Here is a 26,619-nt window from a genome sequence, read left to right as displayed (position 1 = left end):
GTAGGACTGAGTGAAAGATTCTGCTATAGTCTAGCCCCAGGATACAGAGAATTTCTTACCATCATTACTAACTGCCCAATGTAGGTTGGTCAATTATTAAAACAACCACAACTTCTGATTCAGAGACATGGTATAGCTATACAGAGAAACATCTGATTAATGGCTCTTTACCATGTCTCTGAATCAATCACTGTGCCGTCAGAACTAACCACACTAGTGTTCTCACTAGCAGTTCATGGACTCTGTTAGCAAAGACATTTTCTGACACACACTCACATGCACACACATGCACACTCAGACAGCCAACAAATAAACACTCCCAGACATTATCATTTCAGTACCTTGTGAGTGTTTGCTTCTGGATTAATCATCGTTGGTTTGCTTACTACTCTCACTGTCTTCTTCACTGGCTTATTATCATATGCACCCATATCCATTTATCTACAAACAGGTCCCCTCACAATGGCTCCTACTAGGGTTACCACCTGTCCTACTTTGCGAGGGACAATCCCTCTTTGGGCAGTTGTGTCCTGACAAAAAATTGTAAAAATGGCAAATGTCCTGAGATTTTAGGACAAAATTATTTCCTGTATTTTATGTAACAGTTGCATAAACCAGTTATTCTGTATCTAAAATACCTAAATGTTATAAGAAACAGAATAAGCAACTAAAATGCTACAAGAATAGGCTTTTATTTAGGAAAAAAAGTTAAGTTCTATCCTTTGTACTGACCGTGGGTATGTGTCGGCCTGTAAAATCTGATGTTTGTACCAAAAATGTCCCACTTTGGCCATTTGAAAAGGTGGCAGCCCTATCTCCTACTCACTCATGTTTTGCATACAACTCAGCAACCCCTCCCTTCTGTACTGTGCCCACTCAGGCAGATACATACAAATACATCAAGTCTCAGCATCCCCTACCTACCTATCTTATTGCTACCGTCCAGACAAACAGACTGACATACACATCCACACATTCATTTAGCCTCATTCTTGCCCCTACAAACAAACCCACAAAAAGTGTTGAGGGAGACCGCATGGCTAATTAGCATTAGTCACTCCTCCAGAATGGTGCAATTTTGTCAACAAAACTGCTTTCTTTGCTAAAGAGCCCATGAAGGGAACATCTTAGTGGCAGACTGGTCTAAGAACTGGAAAGGCTTACCAAAATGTGGACAGCTTCCAACATAAAGCTGTCATTGTGCTAAGCCCTTCTGAATTCCAGGAAAGGTACACGCCACTGACTTGGAGAACTGTGTCTACTTCCCTTATAAGCTGGGTTGTCACCAACTTCTAGACACAAACCTTTATTGTTTTGGATGTTATTGTTTATCACCTTCCAGGAATCACAATCGTTCTTTCACTACGCTCACTATCCTATCTCTCCTCACTTCCTTCCACTTCTCATCTTCCAAACCCTCCTACAGCTATTAATTATTCCCATCTCTACTACCTTCTAAGCTTCTTTCAAATATTCTTTACTCCACTGTCACTCCTTTTGCTCAACTTTGCTCTTCACCAATCCTGCAAACTAAGTAAACACCATTAAATAATTCCTACATTCACCTCACACTTTTAATACAGTATTATACTTCAGCATCATTTCATGTTTCACTAGTCCACATCTAGTTAGAGACAAAAGTACTACGTACACATATCTGTCTGCATAAAATTGTACTGTCACTTTTATTCCTATGGAAGCTATAATTCCTACAAAGCCAGATAGTTGTTACTCCAGTAAATTATCACAGCATGTCACCTAATCAAACTACAGAGCAACCATGACTGCTAATGTTACTGGACTATAACCCCTTCATTTCTTTTATTAATATATATATATATATATATATATATATATATATATATGTGTGTGTGTGTGTGTGTTTTTTTTTTTATTTAAATTAAAAAAAAATACAAAACAGTTAAAAAATATAGGAACTCTCACATCACAGCTTTTACTGCACATGCATGAATTTCATGTTGCTGCGCTGCTTTTGCTTACTCTGTCATTGTCAAAAAGCAAGTACACAGTACATCAATCCATCCTTCTGTTTTAATGCAGTTTAAGTTGCATTTCTATGGGAACTGATTAGACTGCCAGAGGAAGACGTTCGTAATATGATTCTGTGTGCAGACATGTTGTAAGGGAAGTAAAAGTCAGTCAATACAGGGGTAGTGCCATGTTGTTCGGAGTTAAACTTGCATGCAGGCCCCATGTTTTTGTTATCGCAGAGCAACATTGCTCAATTAAAGTGTGGAAAAGAATGAAACGACTGTTAATTAGCTGAAACAAGAGGAGAAGAAAGGCTGTGTGTGACATTGCTTCTTAGTGGGAAACACTATTAAAAGGTAATCTGCACTCAGGTTTACCTTTATAACAACGAAACACAGTGGTACGATTGCTCATATGAGTGAATCAGAACCACGAAAATGAAAACAGCGACAGTATGAAATGTTCGAAAATCAGCAAATCGAAAAGCACCCCCACCTTAATATTCTAACTCCGAGATCACACTACAGTGGGGAAAGGGACCATTTTCCGATCCCCACTATAGTGCAATCTGCCCCAAATTGTCGAATGTGCAATGAGCGAATGTCACTGTGCATTCGCTCATTGCACATTCGAACCTTTTTCCGTTCGGAATTTGCAAACTTTGCAAAGTGCCTTTTGGGCAATTGTTGTTCACCCTTGTGCAATATACACATATGAAGGTAAACCCTGCACTCATTTAGGAGGTGAGTCAGGAAGTGTACACCCTACTCTGAAAACTTTTCTGAAATGAGTGTCAACAGTTTTAATGAGGAGACTGCAGAACGAAGCAAGCATGCAGCATTATTTATTGTGTTCAGTGCTGCTTTATGTACTCTTTTTTTATTTTTAGTGACAATCTCAACATCTGTGGTGAGTGGTTTAAGCCAAATCTCCACAATTATAAAAATAACTACTTTACAAAGGGAGACATTAACTACTAACTGACAGAATATTTTTGATAAACTCGTTTGTTCATAATTTGCCACTTGTAAGCCATATGCATGAATTCACTAAAGATGACAGAAGACAGTTTGTTAAAAGTTGATTTTATCTTAGTTTTGTCTCCGGATAGAAACAGGCTTAGGTGAAGATGCTCTTCTTACATAACTGCCATATTAGTCTCCATTTTTCCATGAATCTTTTTTGCAAAAATAAGGAGATTTGATTAACAGCTTGCATTTTAGTTGCTTGACTTGGACACTTTCCTCTACAGGAATTATTAGAGGTATATTTACAGTTCAGCTGACTGCATCTGTACCAACAGCTAGTGGTTTTCCAATTTTAATTAATTCCATTTTTAAGAATTTAGAAAAGTGGTTTCTTGGATAAGAGGTAAGGTTATCAGTCGTCCACAGTCTAGTTGCTTAAATACACCAATGTTGAAAGAGATGACTAGCAGTGACCGCTTCAGCTAACTGGGCAATTCTCTGGTAAGTCTAGTAGCTAGTGCAGATGATAATGTCTGCGAGATGTTGATTAGCTGGTCTTTATAGTCCAGGGTTTGATACCCTAAGCTTCCGTTTGCCTGCTATTTGACAGAAGAAGTCTGTCATCAACAAGTGCTGCCAGGCTGAGTCTGAAAAAAGGTCTTTGTGGATCAGTACTGTATCCAGTTAAATATAAAATGAATAAATAAGGCTTGTTAAACAATGACTGATTTTTTGCTATAATACTTGAAGCTGCCTTGTAAGAATTCAACAGGTGTTATAATGACAGTGTGGCATATTAACATGCATAAGCACTTGTTCATAATGTGAAATCAGTGGAAAACAGAGGCACTAATATAAGATGAAATGGTTACAAATAAGTAGGAGTTCCTCAGAGGCACTGATACAACATGAAGTTGTTACAAAGATGCAGAATCCCTCAGAAGAGCTGATATGAGATGAAGTGGTTACAAAGAAGCAGAATCCCTGAGAGGAACTAATATAATGATATAACATGAAGTTATTACAAAGAAGAAGAATCTCTCAGATGAACTGATATAATGATATAACATGAAGTTATTACAAAGAAGCAGAATCTCTCAGACAAACTGATATAATGATATAACATGAAGTTATTACAAAGAAGCAGAATCTCTCAGACAAACTGATATAATGATATAACATGAAGTTGTTACAAAGATGCAGAATCCCTCAGAAGAGCGGATATAAGATGAAGTGGTTACAAAGAAGCAGAATCTCTCAGGGAAGCTTATATAATAATATAACGTTGTTATAAAGATGCAGAATCCCTCAGAGGTGCTGATATAACATGAAGTGATTACAAAGATGCAGAATCTCTAGGTTATATCATAGTGTGAGAAAGCTGTGAATTTACAGCAGTCATTAATGTTCATAGGAAAGAAATTCAGCATCCTAAGAGGAAGTGACTATAAAAGTCAACCACTGCAGCTGTATGTGGAAAAAAGACACAATGCAATGTTTTTGGAAGCTTGAGTTTTACCCATGTCTTTTGGTTTAGTCCTGGTTCTGAAAATAGGTGGCTTTCACTCACTGATGAGTAAACAGAAGCCTCCTCTTGGTTTTATGATTTTAGAGAACCCCATCCCCATTTTTACCCTTTTAGGAAGACGGACACTATCTCATGCTCTGCTCCTTTAGGAACTAGCTCTCTGGTAACTGGCTCCCGTATATTCAGCCAGTGGTGCTACACATGCGAATGACTGCTTGTTTATTTGTGTGTGATATGTAAAAGATAACAAACAGTGGGTTACAGGAAACGCAGAGGACCAAGACCACTTGCCCTCACTTGGAAGTGTTAATAATTTGGTGGTAGTTGTTTAATAAAATAAAGGAAGTGAAGTGTAAGTAAGTAACACAGTAGTAAGCATAAACAAAATGTTAGAAAACAGTAGTCAATGAGGTTTGAAATGGAACAGTACACCAAAGCTCATTATGGTGGGGTAGGGCTGTAGTGTCACAGGTAGTTCTTTTAGTAATCATAACCTGGTACTTTTCCATTATCAGGGCAACAGGTCTAATGAGCACTTCAGCTAAGAAGCTGATAGTGTGGTTAACATGTGTTGTATAAGACTGGATGAATTAATATGATTTAACTATTATTTACCACGGGTATTGTTTTTTAAAACAATCCTTAACAATGTACGTGTAACAGGCCATTGTGGAACACCAAGGGACCATTGTCTCTAAGGATTAAAATGAGATACGCTTGAGAGGTATATTTATTGCAGTAAAATCTGTTCGGTGGGTAATGTAGAAATGTTACTTTCTTCTTTTCTATGTTTTTTTTTCTGTAATGGTTGCATCAAGTTGTTTGTTTTCTTCTTGAAAATGCATTTGTTCCTCCAACTGGCACATCTTGTTGTCAGTGTTATGATTACACCCATTTTTAATACAAAGCTGTGATACAATTTTAGCGCATAGGATGGACGTAAATTGTATCCTTAGAAACTCTCTGCTTCACCCTGCTGTCACTCCCCTATGACTAAGTAGATGGGACAGTCAAATCCTGCTTTTCTAGTTGTGAAAGGTGTCGTACTGTGGCAGCTTACAGAAACCACATTTAATTTGTTCTGTTGACTGAGCCGATACCAGTTTTTGAGGATGGTCTTGGGGAGGAGTTGTGAATAGATTTGGTTGGTAGAGCAGAGGATTGTGCGGCATGCTATAGTATTCACAAACGACCACAAAGTGAGGACTATGCAAGTTTATATCAGTACCATATATTGTACAACACTTACAATGGGCTGATTACCCTCTTTTAGACTTTAACCTGATTGGCTGTTTTATTCTTTAAATAGTCATCAGTTGTGGTGTTCTATTTAGTATGGTCTGATGAAGCGGAGTTGAGATCCGTGAAAGCACTTACCATTTCAAGTTTTCTGAATAAAGTACTATTGTGTCTGCTGTGCTTGGAACCTTTGTGGTCGTTTGTGAAACTTCAATTTTATTTCCTCTGTGGTTCCTTCATCAATTATGAGGTTTTTCTTTATTTATTTATCCATGATATAGTATTGCATAAACTACTTTTTTTGTTTTGTGGCATTCATGGCTCTCAATCTTTTAGCGCACAAAATCTGGACAAAGGTAAAAAAATAGGGCCAGTTTTTAAATCTGGCTGTTATAACATTCATAAGTTGATATTATTGGCAACTTTTACATTGGCATGCATTTCTCAAAGGGTTTGTTGCCCCAATAATGGAAAAGCATCCATAATCTTTATCAACACATAAAGATTATGCCACCAAAAAAAAAAACTGAATACTGTCCTACTGTCTAAAATATCTGTTTTTAAACTGCCCCAAAATGTATGCCTGCTTTATGGCTGTGCCAATCTGACTTTTATTTCTAGTAACATTTTGGTAGGCAATATGGGATAGGGAGGGTGGGGCAAAGAGGACAACCATCCTAGGGCACAAAGTGTTACGGTGGTGTGATTTGAGAAGTGGAGTTCCTGTATTCTTTTTTCTGTACTGGCATTTCTGAATGCTGGTATAGAAAGGCACTTCAGCAATTCATGCATTTTAAGATGTAGTAAACTTTAATTTAGTTTAAAAAATGAAGTCTTTTTTTCCATCTATTTATTTATTTAGTTATTTAGTTATTTATTTATTTATTTTTGCTCATCGTTTGAAGATCTGGCAGCATACCTCTCAACTGTACAGATTTTCGCAGAATGTCCTGACTTTTGTCTCATATTTCTAGTCTGTTTTTCATAAAATTGTCATTTTCTGGCAAATTAGTGGCAAATTATTAAAGACTAAATTTAGAAAATAATGACAGACAATTGAGTTTCAGACTTCATACCCTTCAGAAAATTCATGCTAATGCAAAACCTGTTATTCTATCAACTTTCTAAGTTTGTAAGAGCAACATTTAAAAATTGTTCTTATTTTGGGGCCTTTGTCCCACTTTTATTTATCTCTTTGTCCAGGTTTCTTGCTCTAAGAGATTGAGAGGTATGATGGAGGGTTGGTGGGGCTGAGGATCTGGTTGCAGAAAGCTGATTGCTTACTACAGCAAAGGCAGAAATCCTTTGTTTCTTGGGGTTTTTTTTGGCTCTTCATTTGAAGAGCTGAGAGTGGTGGGATGCGATACTGGGGACCAACACCAAGCACTAGATGAGCGAATCACAGCTCTGCAGAAGACACTGATTATAACATACCAATGACTAATAAATCAGTTTACCACACTCTATACAATCAAATATCTGTAAATTATTACAGTGTCTGTTCTCAGTGGCAGAGGTAGCTGTCTGAGCCCTTGACTCCTGTGGGGCTCAGGCCTGCGTACATGTTACCCTAAGCTGTTGTTTTTATTTTTTTCATTTTTTAAGTGACACAGTGTTTGCTGTCTTTAACCCAAATGCACACACTTTTACATATGTGCAGCACTAGAAGGTGAGCTGCATGCACTGAGCAGACAAAATGCAATATTATTAAAATTGTGTGAGCTATTATTTTGGAATGGACATAAACTGTAAGGGCAGATGGAAATGTATTATTAAAGTGTTAGCTGCCTTTCTTTTAAACAGCTTTTGCTTTGCTTTTTTCACTGCTTGATCTGTGTGTGTGTGTGTGTGTGTGTGTGTGTGTGTGTGTGTGTGTGTGTGTGTGTGTGTGTGTGTGTGTGTGTGTGTGTGAGTGTGCGCATGTGGGTCTGTGTGTTCTTATCACTCAGAAAATAAGGTTAATCGGGTAAACCCACTTTAGGGCAACCCAGGAGCACTGCCTAGTTAAGTGACTTGCACGGAGTCACACAATAGGAAAATGGAGGTAGGAAGAATCAAACCCAGGCATCTTGATTTCAGAAACCAGCTCATTAAGAGTTGAAAGCCTTAGTCATCTGCACTAACTGCCAGACCTCTCAGCCTGGTGAATCACTAAGGATCATAGTCAGTCAGTAATACCACTTTCATAGTTCTTGTTACTGAAAATGTATGCTTATATATAACCTGTTGTTCTGTTAACTTTTTAAGTGAATTATAGCAGTTTACCTCTTAGATAAGAGTCTGTCTCCCCTTTTGCAGAACATATCTGATTTTGCCTCATATTTATGCCCTATACTGTAAAGTTGTTTTTCTGGTAAACCACTGAGGATTGCTATCTTGTGAGTAAATGGTCAGTTTCATAGGTATTTTTCAAAAAAATGCACTTCCGTGCAACACCTGTTGTTCTGTTAACTTTTTAATTGAATTAGAGCAGCTTGTTACTTCAGGATCTCAGCTGTTAATGAATTGCTTCCTGTTGTCAAAAATGCAGGGTCTGAATCCCTCCATGTGAAAAGGTCTATCTGCAGTATAGATTACTTATAGGTTCATAGGTTCATAGGTTCATACTAGGCTATCTTCCCTAGGGCATTTATAAGCCTAGCCAGAGTGTGTTTGGCTTTCGCCACCCTTTTAGATTAGTTGACTGTGCCTCTGTATAGTAGGTCACAGAAGGTACCCCTTTTAAGGTTAGTTTACTGTACCTCTGTCAAGCAGGGACACAGAAGAGATCCCAGGGGTAAACTTATGATCTCCCATCCACTCGTCAAGATTTCTCTTGAAGAGGGTCAGTGAGGGGCTCTGCCTAACATGGATTGGGATTTTGTTCCAGAATGAGGGGAGCCTCTGGGATATGAATCTGTCCCTTCAGCATGTCCTATTTACTTCTGTGCTAAGGTTCAAGTCCCTGGAGCATGTAGCTGTAAGGGATTTGGATTTCCTGAGGTGAAGCATGTCCATTAATTCTGGGTTGGACATGGCTTTATACATCAGACACAGATCAGCTCTGAGTAGGCAGTACGCAACTGAGTAAAGCTGGAGTTTCTTTAGCCGAGCTGCATAGGGCATATGTTTGAGCCCCTTGATCCTCTTGGTGAGATACTTTTGGGGTCTTTCCAGTTGCTGCAGGTGTCGGGTAAGGTACATCCCAAACGGGGCACTGTACTCAATTATGGGCCTGATAAGTGATGAGAAGTGGGGCACAATGACCTCTCTTGATCTAGATGTGAACCCTTTCGTGATAAGGTGGGCTATATAGAAGGTCTTTCTAACTACTTTGGCAACATGATTGTCAAAGGAGAGATTGCTATCTACTTGGGTCCCCAAGTCCCTAATTACTTCTTCTGTACTTAATGGATTACCACCTATGTGGTAATTTGTGGGCACTTTGTTTTTCCCAAAGGGGATGACTATGCACTTTTTGGCATTTAGCTTTAGGCCATGGCTCTGGCACCAGTTATCCATCTCTGTGAGACCCTTTTAGAGGATGCTTGTGTCAGCCGGAGAGTCGATGATGGCACCCAGTTTGCAGTCATCTGCGAACTTGGTCAGCCATAGTCCACCCGTCATAGCCTGTACCTCGGAGAAATATATACCAAACAAGGGAGGTCCCAAGACTGAGCCTTGTGGGATGCCACTTGTAACTGGTTTAGAGTCTGACATTGCACCTGCTATTCTGACCATGTGGGTTCTATCCCTGAGCCAGTTTGCAACCCATCTTGTGACATAGGGGTTGATACTTAAGCTGGTGAGCTTATTTATGATGCCCAAGTGGGGTATTGTGTCGAAGGCTTTTGCGAGGTCCAGGTAGGCTGTGTGGACTACCTTCCCTTCATCTATGGCTTTGGTAACTGTTTCAAAGAAATCAACCAGATTCAAGAGGCAAGATCTGCCCTTAACAAAGCCAAATTGGGTAGGATCCAGTGTCTGGAGGTTCCCAATGTCTTTGTTTATGATTTCCATGATGATACGCTCCATAGCTTTGCAGACCAGGCTAGTCAGGCTTATAGGGTGATAGTTTCCAGGGTCTGTTGTGGCGCCACCTTTGTGGAGTGGGACCACTGTTGCTGTATGCCATTCCTTGGGTACATATCCTGTAGTAAGGCTGAGATTGAGCAGTGATGTTATATGAGGGTTTAGTTCTTATTGGAGCTCATGTAAGACGCAGCCCGGGACACCGTCTGGTCTCACTGATGCTGTGTTTTTTGCTTTGGAGAGGGCAGCTCTCACCTGTGCATCTGTGATCTCAGGAAGGCTACACTCTGTTGGGATAGACATTTGTTCTTTTGGGGGGGAAGGGGGGGGGGTTTACACTGAACCTTTCTGCCAGGATGTTGGCAATGTCTGTGGGTTCAGTGTATTTTATGTCATTTTGCACTAACTCAGAGCATATCTGGGAGTTGCTTCCCAGGTTTCTGACATAACCAAAGAAGGCCTTGTGATTATCTTTAGTGTCTTGTGCAATTTTTCTTTCGAAGCTGGCCTTAGATGATTTTATGAGGGATCGTAGTTTCTTGCTAGTACTGATCAGAGATGCCTTCCCTTTTTGGGATTTTGCTCTATCATGTAGTAGCTTTCTCCTTCTGTTGTATAGCTTATTTATGGCCAGGGTCCACCAGACAGGTCCCCTGCCTTTGGAGGAGTGAGTTTTGGTTTTATTTGGGATAGCATGCTCCATGCATTCCTGTAAGTGTCCATAGAATGCTTTTGTAAAGGATTCTGCATTTTGGGCCATATTTTCCACTAGCCCGGGGCTTTGAAGGATTCCACCTCGGTTTTGAGAAGTGTGAAGTTTGCTTTTGAGAAGGCCTTCACCGTGGTTTCCTTGGCTAGGGGTGGGGATGGAATATGGATGTCCAGTGAGATTTGTTTATGGTCTGATCTTACCAATGAGGGGTATACCTTTGGTGTGGAACATAGATACCCCATGTTGGTGATGACCAGATCCAATATTTTTTCCCCTCTTGTGGGAGTGGTGACCAGTTGTTCCATAGCATTTGAGTTTATAAATTCTAGGAACCATTGGGCGAGGGTGTTTGGGCTTGAGTAGTTTTCCCAATCAATGTTTGGGTAGTTGAAGTCACCCAATATAATCGTGTTTGGAGAGACCTTCATATTCTCCAGTGTTCTCAGGAAAGCCGAGTGAGGTTCCTGTGTTTGGGAGGGTGGTCTGTAGCAGGCTACAAACTGAAAGGCAGTTTTGCCCACTGTTAGTTGCACATGGATGGTCTCCGATGCTTCGTGCAGTGCCACTAACCTAGAGGTGCTTTGATAAATATGGATACTCCCCCTCCTTTTGTGGTTCGGTCCGAGTTTTGGGGCCAGAAAGCATGGTATGAAGTATAACCTGTTAGTGCTGGGGTGCTCTTGGGAGCCTTGAACCAGGTTTCTGTTACTGCACAGATATCGATATTCTCCATACTGAGGAGAGTCTCGAGTGCATGCATCTTGAGGTTTAGACTTCTGGCATTGAGCAGCATTACCCTTAGTTTTTTTTTCTTTGTGTTGTCTATGGAGGTGGATTTGTCTTTTGAGCCTTGCCTAAAAAGGCACTATGGGGGAGGCAACAGCCTTTGCCAGTATTCAAAAACCCAGGGGTGACAGGTGCAAGCCGTCCCTAGCGAAGCAACGTGGCTTGTCGAGCATGTCATCTCAGGCTGACAGACACTGGATCCCCTTTGAATGACACCAATACTTTAGCCAATTGTTAAAATTTATCATTTTGTCTTTATACTGTGGCATCATTCTTGGTGAGGGTAAGATGCTACTCAAGGTCAGGGTCATACCGGCCTGGGCTACATGATCAAAGAGCTCCTCTACGTCTTTTTTCATGTAGTCCAGGGAGGTACGTTTCAGGTCATTCACACCAGCATGGACAATGACGGAGTCATATTTGTACTTGCTTTGGAGTGACCTGAGTGCTTGTGTTATGTGGTGGATCCTGGCACCCGACAGGCAGCTTACAGTGACCTTCTCCATGTTCAGCCTGGTGAGTGGGACGTCAGTGTGTCTGACAATAGAGTCACCTATTACAAGTGTATTAGGTGTGTTGTTTAGCCTTAAGGCCTGTGACTGTGTGGCACACTGACTTTGTGAGCTATGTGCTACGTGGGTATTGTTTCATGGTAGGGGTTGCTTGGATGTCTGCTTTGGAGGTCTCTGCTGCTTAGGCAGATTTTTATTTAGAGCCTCCGAGTATGTTTTTGTGCATTTATGTGTTTGGTTTGCTGATGCGATAGGTCTATGTGAGACTGGATTTGTGGTGTGTGTGGTTACCTTCTCCTCCTGACAGGCTGTGCCAGTACTGGGTTGAGAGAGCTTAGCCTCCAGTTTGGCTATATAGTTGCATCTCTCACATATATTTGAGCTTGTTGGGAGGAGAAGAGGGTGGTCTGTATACATAAGGCAGTTGTAACATTGCCTCAAGATTCCCAGATTCACCAGCTGGACTGGAGAGTAAACTCGAAACTGACCTTTGGACATGCCTGAATAATATAGGGAACTACTTATTGACTGATCAGAAAGGACTGATAGGGAGCAAATGCTTAAAAGGAGTATAAGAGGATGTAGTACTTAAGTTTATTTGTTTTTACCTATGAGATTACTTATACGAGCAAGTGCAGGGCTTTAGATTGAAAATAGAGTGCTTAGTCAACAAACACATAAAATAAAATAATATTTAAAATGTGTCCCTTTTGAGGCATTTATACTCCATTTACTTTTGGCTTTGTCCAGAATTCTTGAACAAAGAAGTTGAGATGTATTTTGGTCTGTTCTTTGTAAACTGTGAGGTTCTCTGGCAAACTGTTGACTGCAGTCACTAAATAATGATAAGCATAAGAGTTTCAAATGTTGCATTCTACAGAAAGTACTTGCTAATGCAAAGCCTGTTATTCTAGCAATGTTCTAACTATATGAGAAATATTTTAAATCTGTTCCCTACTGTAGGTTTTTGCCTCTGATTACTGAACATGGAAGATGAAAGGGCAGAGGTGCATTGTGCTGGGTTGCAAAGAATGGTTTTGAGAGCAGTAAGTTGAGATACATTTCTGGGCTATTATTTTAAAAAATGTATTAATTCACTTGATTTCAGACAGATAACTGAAGTGTACTCATACAATTGGCTATAATTGATGGTCCAAGTAAGTGTGTGTGTGTGTGTGTGTGTGTGTGTGTGTGTGTGTGTGTGTGTGTGTGTGTGTGTGTGTGTAGGGACATGATTCCAGCTGGATATCTTTGTATGTGTGTATGTGGATACACTAGAGAATCTCGAAGTACTGAAATGTCAAACTTCAGTTCTTCGACACTGAATACTCGAAAGTGCAGTTACGCAAAACTGCACTATGTTGAATGCGGAAATGTCGAATCTGCTATTGTGGTTTCGTGCTCATGACGTGCGGTGCAGTTTGTGGATTTATCATGAGTTTCAGATAAGTGGTGTTTGTGTAAGCTTACTGGCTAGGGATTTTAGTGTGTGTGAGTGTGTGTACTGGTGTTTTTGTGTGTTTGTGTGTTTGGAGCTACCTCGGAGTTAGTATATATAAGTAGGGGGGTGCAGGGGGACTTGCCCCCTTGCTTATAGATAGGGTAGGTGTGTGTGTGTGTAAGTGTGTGTGTGTGTGTGTGTGTGTGTTGCTTTTTTGGTTTTAGTGTAGTTAGGTAGGTGTGTGTGTGTGTGTGTGTGTGTGTGTGTGTGTGTGTGTGTGTGTGTGTGTGTGTGTGTATATATAGTCATGATTGTGCTATTCATTGTTTTGGGTGTTTGGGTATGTGGGTGTTCAACTATTCAGTCTCGAAATACTGAAATGCAACATTTCAGTATTTCGAGATTGTCTAGTGAATCCGTGTGTGTAACTATCTGGTTGTCTGTGAGTGAGCATGAGTGAGTGTGTGTGTGTGTGTGTGTGTGTGTGTGTGTGTGTGTGTGTGTGTATGTGTAATGCATGTGTTGTGAAATGCATGGCTCTGAGCTGCAGCAGGTTGTCTGGTACTTGATGATCGGTAAGGCTATGAGCTATGAATGAACTGCTTCCTATAAAACAGGATTTGATTCTCTCACTCTTTTCGGTACCATGTGACTCTGGCCAAGTAACTTCACCAGGCAATGCTCCTGGGTTGCCTCTGAAAACAGATTTGGGTCCTGTGGAATGTCCAAGTTAGCAAATGGATTATGTCTTGTGAAATCCTGCACCCTTTACATGGCCTTAATTAGCGTTTCACTATATGATATTTGACTATGAATACCAAGACAGCTCTTGTAGTTTAATGGGTTGCCAGATGTGTTTTCAAAAAATGTGGTTTTCAAGGGAAGAGAAGCTTACTTCTTCTCATGCTAAGTCTGATTTCAATGCAAGAAAGTTTTGACTGTCAGTGCTTTACTATAAAATTTGAAATAAACATTTGATATGAAATCCAAATCTCTGTGATAACTATAAAAGTAAAGAAAAAATAATATGCACATTAACAGGTCTGAATGGTGTTTTATGGTAAAGCCAAGTAAAAGATATTAATACGGCTGAAGGAGGCCTGGTTCAATACCCACAGAGGGCTTAATATGATCACAATCCAACTGGTTTGACTCTGGAAATGTATGCTGCAATACTATTCAGGTAGGTCAGACCTGTATTGTGTGATATTACAGGAAACAGCTATTCTTGATGTCTGGAAAGACATAGGGAGGGAAAAATGATGTGTTGATGTCCAACATGCAAGTAAGCCATCCCCCCCCCCCCCAAAAAAAAAAACAGTATGTTGTATCAAGCAATATTTCTGATTTTTATAAGACTTGAGGGTTGTTGAAGAAAAGTCACTACAACATCTATATTTTCTTTAATTGCTTTGCTTTATGCATTGGACTAGAGCATTAATTCATTTATTAACAAGCCTGGATTGTGTCATATAGTCAAAGCATGCTGCATTTTAGTAGTTTATTTTGCAGTACCTTCTTTACAGCCTCCAGAAACTGTGAAGCATCTGATATTTTGGCAGGTCAGTATAGTTTACATTACTTAGAGATTATCAGAACCATCTGATCCACTTTATCCTGTTCAGGGTTATACTGGATCCATAACCTTTTCCAGCAGTTAACAGGTATAAGGTAGCAAATCTGTCCTGGACAGAATGCCAGTCTGCTGCAACAATTGACTTCACTACTTCTAAAACAAGACATTGTGTACAGATAATAGGCTACACTAATCTAGACTGTCATGACAGACAACTTGGACCAACCAAATACATAAATATTTCTTCCCTTCAAGGTGCAAAAGGCATAGTACTCCAGTGTCGACAACTGAAAAGAGGCTCACTGTTGTCATACAGAATACAGAAATGGTCAGCAGTGAGTAAAGCAGAAAAGAGGCACAGCTAGTGTAGGGAGAAGGGCACAGCTGCCCTGGGTGAAAGGTGTTAGGAAATGTTTCTGGCAGATGCCAGGGAAGCAGCACTGTGTTTGCAGTCATGATTGAAATGATGATGTGAAGAGCTTCATGTGTTTATTGTCACTGTAGCAAGCCATTTGTTACATTTATAGTGAGCAAGTTTTTGTGTTTTTTTGGGGGGTGCTCAACTGACAATTTTAGCGGGTATCAGACTGATGAACAATAGCAGTTAAGCTATCCACAGCTCTGCCACAGCATACAGACTGGGTGGACAGCAGCATGTATCTGCAGAGTGGGCAAGAACATGAAGACTGCAGCCACCAAGGAGGGGAAACAGGTTACCAAAGGTGGGCACAACAGGGTGTACAGAGTACTGCAGTAGGTATCTCACAGCAGATGTCAGTAACAATAAAACAGAAGACAGACAAACAGGCAGCCAAAGCACACTAGGAAACCATGCAGGTAAGCTGGAAGTAGCAGGATCCCCAAAATGTAAAATAGCATACAGAGAAGCAGGTCACAATTAGCAGTGGGCATCCCTTGGCATGCAAAACAGATCTTAGGCTATGCGTGAACATTCCAGAAGAGAGCAGGGTATGCTGCGGCAGTTTGAAAAAACAGGCACTCCACTAGCACTCTCAAATAAGCATGGGGCATCCAGGTGTTGTCTAACTGTAATTCAGGACAGGTGGGCAGGAGAAGTTCACAGACTGCAGAGCAAACGCAAAGTATAGCAGGAGAGAAGTACATGCAAAAGCATGTTACACGAATGGCCACCAACAGTAAGGTCGGGCACACACACATATACAACAGAGAGCAAACTGGTGCTGTCAGACACTGGAGTAGCTTGTATTCAGTGTACTGAGGTAGTTATGTATAATAGTGGTGTTCTTGTTGAGGACACAGAGAGGAAATGCTACAGTTGCTCCTGTGATACCCTATACAAGGCTAGCAGCTGTTTTCCATGCATGAATATTTTGTCTGGTGGCATTTGTTGTAGTCCCCTAACCACTGATGAAAATAAACATTCTGTTGGAATGTATGTGTACAGGGCAGCTGAAAGATGAAGCACACACAACAATGTCACTTACTGATGTGGTCAGGTATCTTGGGCAAACCAGTAAATGTCTGGTATGCTTTAGCCCGCCCTGTATCAACATCACCCTGCTGCCCATATAATTCTCAGCACTCTGCTGTTATACACTGAAGACTGGATAAACGAATGAGTGAATAGATTCAATAAATGAGCTGGCCCCAGTTCCAGTCATGCACTGAATTATGGGAAGGCAAGCATCATGCTAACAGTATCTTCAGCACAAAGCATGGAGTGTACAATCAAAATTACCAAACACTGCCTGCTGGGCTACTAGAACCCTAAAGGTGGATAAGATGCTTATTTTTACATGAAAAAAGTATTATGGGGGCACAGCACCACATTTTTTCATAGTCCAGATGATATACAGGACTCCACTACTTCTTCAAATATTTCTATATATATATATATGTATTACTCTATTTAATAAATGCTTATTGTATGTTTGTTACCTTTCTACAAGTGAAATTCAGCTTCTCTTGACTCAGTATGATAAATGCATACTCCTTCCACACTAAATTTTTAATATGAATCTCAGTGTGAAAACATCAAAATATTAGTTATACTGAGAGCATATCAACACTGCACAGCTGTTTTAGATGTCTTATTTGAGATCTCATACGTGTCTGCAGTCATTACTTAAACATATTTTGACTCACTGTCCCTTAGCCTAAGAGGCATGACTGGCCAAGATTGGTTTTAGCTAGCAAAGCCCAGCTCTTATACAAGCTGCCCTTGTTTTAAGATGGTGCAAAGTGAGGTAGATTGTGTCAAGTCCTCAATTCCAAACAGCACCATAGGAAGGCTGGCTATCAACTATTTTTAATGTTTGCTGCTAATGTGTCAAATGATCACTATACATAACCTGCACTCTTGAGCCACTCTCCCTGCATGACGTACATACTCTTGTTGGTTCATCATGACTTCTTTCCTATAGAAGGGGGTCTATATCCTTTTCAGCGAATACTTACTTTATCGAATCGCTATTCATTGAACCCACATTGACAAAACTGCTATTCATCAAATGTCCGCTTCATCAAACTTTTTCACAAGGAAAAGCAACATCTGGCAAACCTGGAGCCCATCACTAAGTTCTAAAAATGTAAAACCTACCCAACTGGGGGGGCTTTGCCCCCACAGCCCCCAAACTGAATATACCATCTCTGAGATCGCACTACAGTGGGGAAAAGGGCACATTCCCAATGATGACCAACTGTTGTTTTTCCCTGTATAAAACTTCAATAAAATGGCCATTCGATGAAGACTGGGTTTGACAAATAGTGATTTGACAAAGTACGTCTTCGCTAAAATGATACAGACCCATAGAAAGGACAGGGAGAGAGGAAATAGCTCCATTCAGGGCACTCAACTTTCTGTTTCCAAAATGTGTAACTGCCTCACATAATGTGGAACAAAATGGTGAAATGTGAAAACTTACCAACAGTTTCAACCAGGAAGCTCACAGCATTGTTAAAAATTTTTAATTCATACTCACAAAAAATTTCTACCAATGAATTTAATGAAATAATATGATTCAGTATTACTTGGAATTGATATTTGCTATAAAAAATTTCAACAGTGAATGTGTGACAAATTCTGAGTACGGAATGGCATGGGACATGGACATTTAAGACTCAGAAAGCGTAATGTTTCTCACAGTGAGATACAGTTGAGAGTTGTGCCTCTTACAGATTAAATCCACAACTTGTGCTAAGCCTATCAGATTGAAGACCAAAAAGGTATTCAATTCTATCTGCAATATCCATTGGTGCTTCCTCTGTGACATTTTCTTCATCCTTAAATCAGTTCTATAAACTGATTTTCGCCTTCCAACAGGCAGATATAATACCCATCTATTTCTATTTAGGTAGCTGTTAACCAGGATTCATTTAGTCATTCATTTCATTTTTTATAACTAGCTACTACCCGTGAACACTCTGATTCCTTTCAGAGGAAAACTCCAAGAGTACAAGGGTGTTATGCAACTTGCTACGGTCTTGGAGTGTGAGTAGAAGCTGATGGGATTCAAACCCAGGCCTTTGTAGCCCAACAATGTACCCATGACATCACATTGCCTCCTTCACTCCAACGATACACATGAAGCTGCACACGTTGTCTGTTATAGTGCCTGTAACAGATAATACTTGTACACATTAAGAGACAAGTTAAATGCTTTCAAACATAACAACTGTGATGTGCCTGGATTATTAGCACTGTTAGCCACAAACCCACCTGCATGCTGGGAAATCAGATATAAATCAATAAATGACACATACTAATATTAAGGCATATTGGGGTTACCTGAACACGCCTGTACCTAATAAAACATTGCAGGAAGTTCACTGAAAACACAAACTTACGTTAGGTGAAGGCTCCAACATGTTGTCCCCATGCCAGCCAGAGATTGGTACGAAGGGTACTGTGGCAGGGTTGTAGCCAATCTTCTTGATGTAAGCACTGACCTCCTTGACAATTTCATCATATCGCTTCTCACTGTAAGGTGGCTCAGTTGAGTCCATTTTATTGATGCCAACAATCAGCTGCTTGACACCCAAGGTGTAGGCCAGAAGTGCATGTTCTCGGGTCTGTCCGTTTTTGGAGATACCAGCCTCAAACTCTCCTACACCAGCTGCCACAATGAGCACAGCACAATCAGCCTGCAGAAGGAAAATACCTTAGTGAGAAAACAGAGGGCAGACTCTACTACAGGAGCTGAGTATGGAAACATAAATCCCTAAACTTTTCTTGGCACAGAAATGCTGTTACAATCTAGATCTCTGCAACCTTCATTTCAAAGTCAAGCACACAGTCCTGCAAGAAGCAGATATGATGCAGTTACTCCATTTGCTGTTTTATATACAGAAGCAAAACAAATGTGGCAGATATTAGATAGCATACTTACAACATCAACTATGTACAATAAATCATCTAAATTTAGAATGGTTTCAGGAAACTAGCACATGAGCAACATTAGGGCCTGCAACATTATCAGTCTCAGATTGGTGACATGTTTGGGCTTACAGCATTATCAGTCTCAGATCAGTGACATGTTTGGGCCTACAACATTATCAGTCTCAGATCAGAGACATGTTTGGGCCTACAACATTATCAGTCTCAGATCAGTGACATGTTGGAGTTAGCAGAGATCTAGCTAAGGAGAATAAATTAAGAAATCCATGGACAGGTCTACTTCCTTTGATGCTGGGGGTTTAATACCTGAAAAACTAAATCAATGGGTAATCAAATAGGTCCACTGGGCCTAGAAAAGAACAGAGTTATCAATTCATAACAGGAGCAACTATAAAAAGTATCCTATTTTTTCCACCACTGTCCAGCTTTGACCCTCAGTCTCTTTCCCAAAGTGTCACTTGGAGAATTTGGTAAGAAAATATGGCCAGGAAAAAGATGTTTCTTTCTGCAACGTAAATGAAATTTGATCATGAAAAGAACAACCCTAGTCCAGGGAAGGTCAAGAGGCGTACACCTCACCATGCGCCTGACAATGTGATCACTGTAGTGTCTGCGTACTACTTTGTAGAGTAACATGTCATTAAATCCTCACCCAAGATGCAGCAGTAACACCTCTAGCCACCATACCACTCACTTGTCCCCGATTTTCAGGAATGTGTCCCTCTTAATCCTTCCTAAAAGTAATGACATTTGGAAAAAAAGCAGTAAATTGCACATAACAAAAATCAGAGTTAGGAGTTACTTTTTTTTACTTCAGAAAATGTATATTACTTCACATTCTCTTATTCTGCCAATGTCTTAAGTTACTAGTGTAAGCTAGGAGCAGTTATTGAGCCCCCAAAAGGACTTAGCCATCCTGCAGAAATGTTTGTCCCGAATAAATAACTGGTGCCAAAATCATGGATTGAAACTAAATGCAAAAAATGCATTATTTTATCCTTTGGGAAATCATCTACCCCAGGGAACTACTACATTGACAATATACCCCTAAGAGTTGATCTAGTTGTTTGGGATTTGGGAACTTATGTGGACAGTGACCTAACCTTCAACCAACATGTGTCCACTGTTGTAAGAAAGTCCTTCTATACTGCACAGCTTACAAACAAAGGGACTGTGTCCAGATCTAGGGATGTCATTGTCCACCTTTACTAAGTCCTCATGAAGCCAGTCACTAAATAAAATGCCCCTTTAGCATGCATCTGTGCAGACACATGTATTGACTAGAACACCAACAGAGATATCTTACTAAAAAGTTACATAATCTCCTACGTGTATCAACTCAAAGCCCTGTCACTACACTCAGTATCATACAGACTGCTAGCAGATGATCTCTGTCTGTGATACCAGGCATCCTCTGACCCAATACTGACAGGTTTACTGCACGTTAGCAGGTCAAATAGTATCATAAATGCTCAGCCAATGGATCTAGACCTGTTCTGCAACATCAGCAGAATGGTTTGGAGAAGCAGGTATAGCTTGCAGAGGATACCACTACTCTGGAATAGATTCCCCATTCACATAAAACAAAGCTCATCCCCATCCATATTTAAACACAAACTGGATCTATGGACGGGAAACAGAAAATTTACCTCAGTACTGCCCCTGTACTACTAATGGACAGAGGCAGCTCCTAAATACTCTATCCCATGCATGGGTCCCCTCAAACATGTATGGTATGACCCCAGTTGATTTATATAATTATCAGCCATGGGATGGGTAAGGCCATTATAACACCAAATGGGAAAGGTTAATTCAAGCACCAAAAGTGAAATTTGCTAGGCTTAAATGGACTGCAAGGACAGCTAGCCTAGTACTTACCTATGAACCTATTTTATTTATTTTATTTTATTTTCCATTTGTTTACCGGGTTAGTCCGACTGGACTCAAGGTAACCTTTTCAGCGGAGGCCCAGGGAGAAAAGCTCCAGATACACAGTAAAACATTATAAAAAATAATAAAAATAATTAAAAAATTATATAAACATAGCTATTTTGTACAAAGTGCATGGAACATATAAAAGGAGTAAAATCAGAGTTTTACAAATGATGCAGCATACAGTGGAAAAAATAAGTTTCCTTGGACAAACTGGGTCATAAACTAGAAATCGTAGCTATAAAAGGTGGCCTATGAAACTGTATACTTATAACTTAAACAATTTCATTGGTAAAGTGCAGTCACCCCATGTCAAAAATGTGAATACATTTGTTAAAACAAATTAACATTTATAATTTATTTTATTTTCTATTTGTTAACTGGGTAGGTAGGCAGGTCCAAAGACTCTTTTCAGCTATGACCCACTACAAATTATAATGTAGAGATACACAGTTATGCAAATACATTATATACAATTATATACAGTGAAATAATGTTTTATGTTCATATATGTGCAGAAAAAGGACATTAAAAAAATAGAATAAATATGGTGAAAAAAGATACACATATAAAAGTCAAAGACATGGAGGAAATGGTAGCATAATTTTTATCCATTATCATTAAATATTTGCAGGCTGTATCAGTAAGACGTTGCTCAAAAGGGGTTGTTTTGAACTCTATAGGATTTTTTTTTGCCCCAAAGATCAATGGGAAGACTGTTCCATATGGCTGTTTCAAGACGAAGAGGTCCTTTCACCGAATGCTGTTTTATAGCGTGGTCTATGACGAGAAATGTGATCAGGCTGAGAATTTCTAAGGGAGCAGTTTGGTTCTCTGAAGGGAAGGAGTCTTTTTAAGGGGGGGGGGGCAGTACCTTTCATTTAGAATTTTGAATATTAGGCAGTGAGTAAGAATGTGGGTCTTTCAATTACTGGGAGCCAATTTGCATTCTGTAGATGAAGGCAGTGGTGACTACAGTTGTTTACCAATATGCTTGCTTTTGAAGTAATTTTGTTACATTAAATGAACACTTACTGAACTTGTGTTTTTCATCTGCATTTCTGCATGACACTATACCAGATTTTCTTGTAATAAAGGTCTTTGCGAATTTCTTATATAGACAGTGATTTCTTTTCTTTAATATACCCTTTTTTAATACGTAGCTATCTGCTATTACTCACCCCCACCGTCTGTTACCAAATGGCAACTATTAACACATATTAGTAGAATTTTCAGTAGAACATGTCTCTCCAAGACAATTCATATCAATGTATTCCTGGAATATAGCATACTCATATTTAATTTACAAATATTTAGCTGACTTTTGTACAACCTACAAAGTCTTGATGTAACCATTTAAACTAATCATGTTTAATGGGTTTAAAAATCTTATACTAACCCTACATTAACAGAAAAGTTAGTCTGCCAATATCATCCTTAATCATTTATAACCAAACTGAAACTATTAAATTCTAAACTCATATTAGTGTGATATTCATTAAATCATGTCTCAGCAAGACAATATACAAAAATGGATTCTCGATAGACCATCTAGTCATGTTCAGGTGAGTCATATTTGGTTAATGTTTTAGTAATGTAATATCTACTTATGTAAATTAGAGGGGGCTTTGCCCTCCCCACAATGTGCCGATGAGGATCACAGATCCCCTAAAAAGAACAGATTTTAATTCACTTCCTCTTTGCAGATCCAAGGTTATTTTTTTACTTGAATATCTGTTATGCTTCATGCACAAACCCCTAAACATCACAAACAAATCAGTATACATATTCACAAAGGTTATCCCATCTTAAACGTTGTAGTTCTGTTACTCAGAGTAGTGATCTTGAAATTGGACTTAAAATTAAGCCAGAGCAAAACAATCAATAAAAAAAAAATTATTTGATGTTCTTTCTGTGGTTATCAAGCTCTCCTAAGGTACATTAATTAACACATAAGAAAAAAAAAACACATACTGTTTGTGGTGTTGACTGCAGTCATTTCACTGTTGGCAGTGTTACCTGGCAAGTGACGCATTTAATGACTATAATACTACGTATGTTTCATACTGATAGCTTAAATGAACAGTACAGTCATAAGTTACTGTACTCTGGATCTGTCACTGATTATATGCAGTTGATCATATGTGATCACAGCTTTTTAAAATCCCTTGCTACTAGGATGTGTGATTTATCACTGATGGAGATTATTTAACTGCATGATGAAGTCATTTCTTCCTGACAGGCATTGACAGTACAATATGGAATTCGCACAACAGTGTGTGTGTGCGTGTGTGTGTGTGTGTGTGTGTGTGTGTGTGTGTGTGTGTGTGTGTGTGTGTGTGCGTGTGTGCGTGTGTGTGTGTGTGTACTGGCACGCATACATGCATGCATGCATGTGCATGTGGGTGCATGCGTGTGTGTTTAGCGTTTGTGTTTCTCTGCATGAGCACATGCACATGAGTGTGTTATCTTTATTATTATAACTTACATTAAAACATTTAAAAGCTCTCATGTTTTTTCCTTTCCTTCTCATTTTACTGCCACTCTTTCCTTGCTTCATAACTGCATGTCAGTGTCTCTCTGTATGAAGGCATGTCTTTGCTTCCAACCTACTCACTACCCTAGGACAGACCAACAAATCCCCATGCAGAGGTTTGCACTTCTGTACCCCTGTAACCAATAAAAGTGCATCAGTTCTGTACCCCTAAATATTCCACTCAATTCTATGCCAGAGTTACTAGACACTTCTACACTACAGTGAATTTTATCATCATCATCACATAACAGTTATAACTCTATTTTACACAAACTTCCCAAAATCATAACATCAAACCATGGTTTTGTGCTTTTCATATAAACTTATCTTCCCACACACATGCTGTTTTAATGCCATTGTGTGGACTATAGAGTGCTAATCTATTTTTGAATTTATGATGTAATGGGAATATCCTTCTCAGAAGACTAATTCCCCTGGTATCCCCTGAGATACAGTTACAGACTTCTTAGAACCCAGTGTACTAAAACAATACAAGAAAATAGTAAATCTTACCTGGGATGTGCCAGTGATCATGTTTTTGATGAAATCTCTGTGGCCTGGGGCATCAATGATTGTGATGTAGTACTTGGACGTCTCGAACTTCCACAGGGAGATGTCAATGGTGATGCCTCGCTCTCGCTCTGCCTTCAACTTGTCCAGCACCCAGGCATATTTGAAGGAACCTTTGCCCATCTAAGGAAAGAAAATATACCATGTCATTCAAGCAACCATATAGCATCCTAGGAAGTACAGCATGCAGTTAAAAGGAGACTGGCTCTGTTTGGAAGGACACAGCTCCCTCAAATTCACATTTACAAAGTTATTACTGTCAGCATTTTGTGACGTGCTGCTGAAACTGAAGTTATGATACTTTTACTTTTTGCATTTATGGAAATAAAAAAAAATTCTACTCCATCAAAACTGAACTTACTTAAACTATTTTATCATCTCTTACAATAATATTCGACCTTTGAGGACATCCAAAGAACAGTTTAGCCATCCAAAGCACTGGAAATGCAGATGGGTTCAGCAGCATATTTTATTCATAACTGAGAGCAGACATTTTAGGCATTTCTAATACACAGCCACTGGGGATGCACAAGCCAGTGCATTTCTTCTTGCCGGTCCCAAGTCCAGATAAATGGGGAGGGTTACACCAGGAAGGGCATCCGGTGTAAAACTTCTGCCAAATGACATATGGGGACAACAATACAGATTTCCATACCGGATCGGTCGAAGCCCAGGTTAACAATGACAGCCACCAGTACTGTTAGCCAACAGGGTGCTGACAGAAATTGGGCTACTGTTGGCCGAAGGAGAAGAAGAGGGGGAAGGCATGCCCAAAGGCAGGAAGAGAGGAAGAAGGTTAGGAGTTTAGTAGTGAGGGTAGGAACTTTGAATGTTGGCAGTAGGACTGGTATAGGGAGAGAGCTAGCTGATATGATGGAGAGAAGGAAAGTTGATATATTGTGCATGCAAGAGACTAGATGGAAGGGGAGTAAGGCCAGGTGTATAGGACACAGGTTCAAATTGTTCTATCATGGTGTGGATGGCAGGAGAAATGGGGTAGGGGTTATCCTGAAGGAACAGTATGTCAGGAGTGTTTTGGAGGTGAAAAGAGTGTCAGAGTGATGTCTATGAAGCTGGAAATTGATGGTGTAATCATAAATGTTGTTAGTGCATATGCTCCGCAAGTTGTGTATGTGATGGATGAGAAAGAAAAATTTTGGAGTGAGTTGGATGAAGTGATGGTGAGTGTACTAGAGGGTGAGAGAATGGTGACTGGAGTGGATTTCAATGAGCATGTTGGTGAAGGGAACAGAGGGGATGAGGAAGTGATGGCTAGGTATGGTGTTAAGGAGAGGAATACAGAAGGTCAGATGATACTGGATTTTGCTAAAAGGATGGACATGGCTGTGGTAAATACGTATTTTAAGAAGAGGGAGGAGCACAGGGTGACATACAAGAGTGGAGGAAGATGCACACAGGTGGATTATGTCCTTTGCAGGAAGGCCAGTCTGAAGGAGATTGGAGACTGTAAAGTGGTGACAGGGGAAAGTGTAGTTAGGCAGCATAGAATGGTGGTCTGTAGGATAATGTTTGTGATCAAGAAGAGGAGGAGGAGTGTGAGAGCAGTGCCAAGGATTAAATGGTGGAAGTTAAAGGGTGATTGTGAGGTGGAGTTCAGAGAAGAGTTAAGACAGGCAGTGAGGGGCAGTGAAGAGTTACCAGATAGCTGGGTAACTACAGCAGAGCTAGTAAGGGAGACAGCTAGAAAGGTGCTTGGTGTGACATCTGGACAGAGGAAGGAGGTCAAGGAGACCTGGTGGTGGAATGAGGAAGTACAGGAGAGTATACAGGGGAAGAGGCTGGTGAAGAAGAAGTGGGATTGTCAAAGAGATGAAGAAAGTAGACATGAGTATAAGGAGATGAGGCGCATGGCAAAGAGAGAGGTGTCAAAGGCTAAGGATAAGGCGTATGAAGAGTTGTATGAAAGGTTGGACACTAAAAAGGGAGAAAAGGACCTGTCCTGATTGACTAGACAGAGGGACTGAGCTAGGAAAGATGTGCAGCAGGTAAGGGTGATAAAGGATAGTGAGGGAAATGTACTCATAAGCAAGGAGAGTGTGTTGAGGAGATGGAAAGAGTACTTTGAGGGGCTGATGAATGAAGAGAATGAGAGAGAGATGGTTGGATGATGTGGGGATAGTGAATCAGGAAGGGAAACAGATTAGCAAGGAGGAAATAAGCAGAGCTGTGAAGAGAATGAAGAATGGAAAGGCTGTTGGCCCAGATGACATACCTGTGGAAGCATGGAGGTGTTTAGGTGAAATGGCAGTGGAGTTTTTAACCAGATTGTTTAATGAAATCTTGGAAAGTCAGAGGATGCCTGAGGAGTGGAGAAAAAGTGTTTTGGTACCTATCTTTAAGAATAAGGGTGATGTAAAGAGCTGTAGTAACTAGAGGAATTAAACTGATCAGTCACAGCATGAAGTTATGGGAAAGAG

At 40.0% G+C, this 26,619-nt stretch overlaps 1 protein-coding gene across 1 annotated transcript in view; it reads right to left on the bottom strand.

Annotated features, from left to right (window-relative positions):
* Positions 1-26,619, bottom strand: part of EEF1A2 (eukaryotic translation elongation factor 1 alpha 2) — a 108,133-nt gene that overhangs the window by 37,800 nt on the left and 43,714 nt on the right. The window contains exons 2-3 of the mRNA XM_044090448.1: positions 24,125-24,304; positions 18,594-18,890 (exon numbers count right to left, since the gene is read on the bottom strand). Coding sequence (XP_043946383.1) covers positions 18,594-18,890; positions 24,125-24,304 — 477 coding nt within the window. The remainder of the gene's footprint in view (positions 1-18,593; positions 18,891-24,124; positions 24,305-26,619) is intronic.

This window comes from Protopterus annectens, chromosome 12.part0 (genome assembly GCF_019279795.1).
Source record: "Protopterus annectens isolate FY-2018-M chromosome 12.part0, PAN1.0, whole genome shotgun sequence".
Classification (NCBI taxonomy): Eukaryota; Metazoa; Chordata; order Ceratodontiformes; family Protopteridae; genus Protopterus; species Protopterus annectens.
Note: the sequence above shows the minus strand (reverse complement) of the source record. Positions and strands in the feature narration are given on the sequence as shown.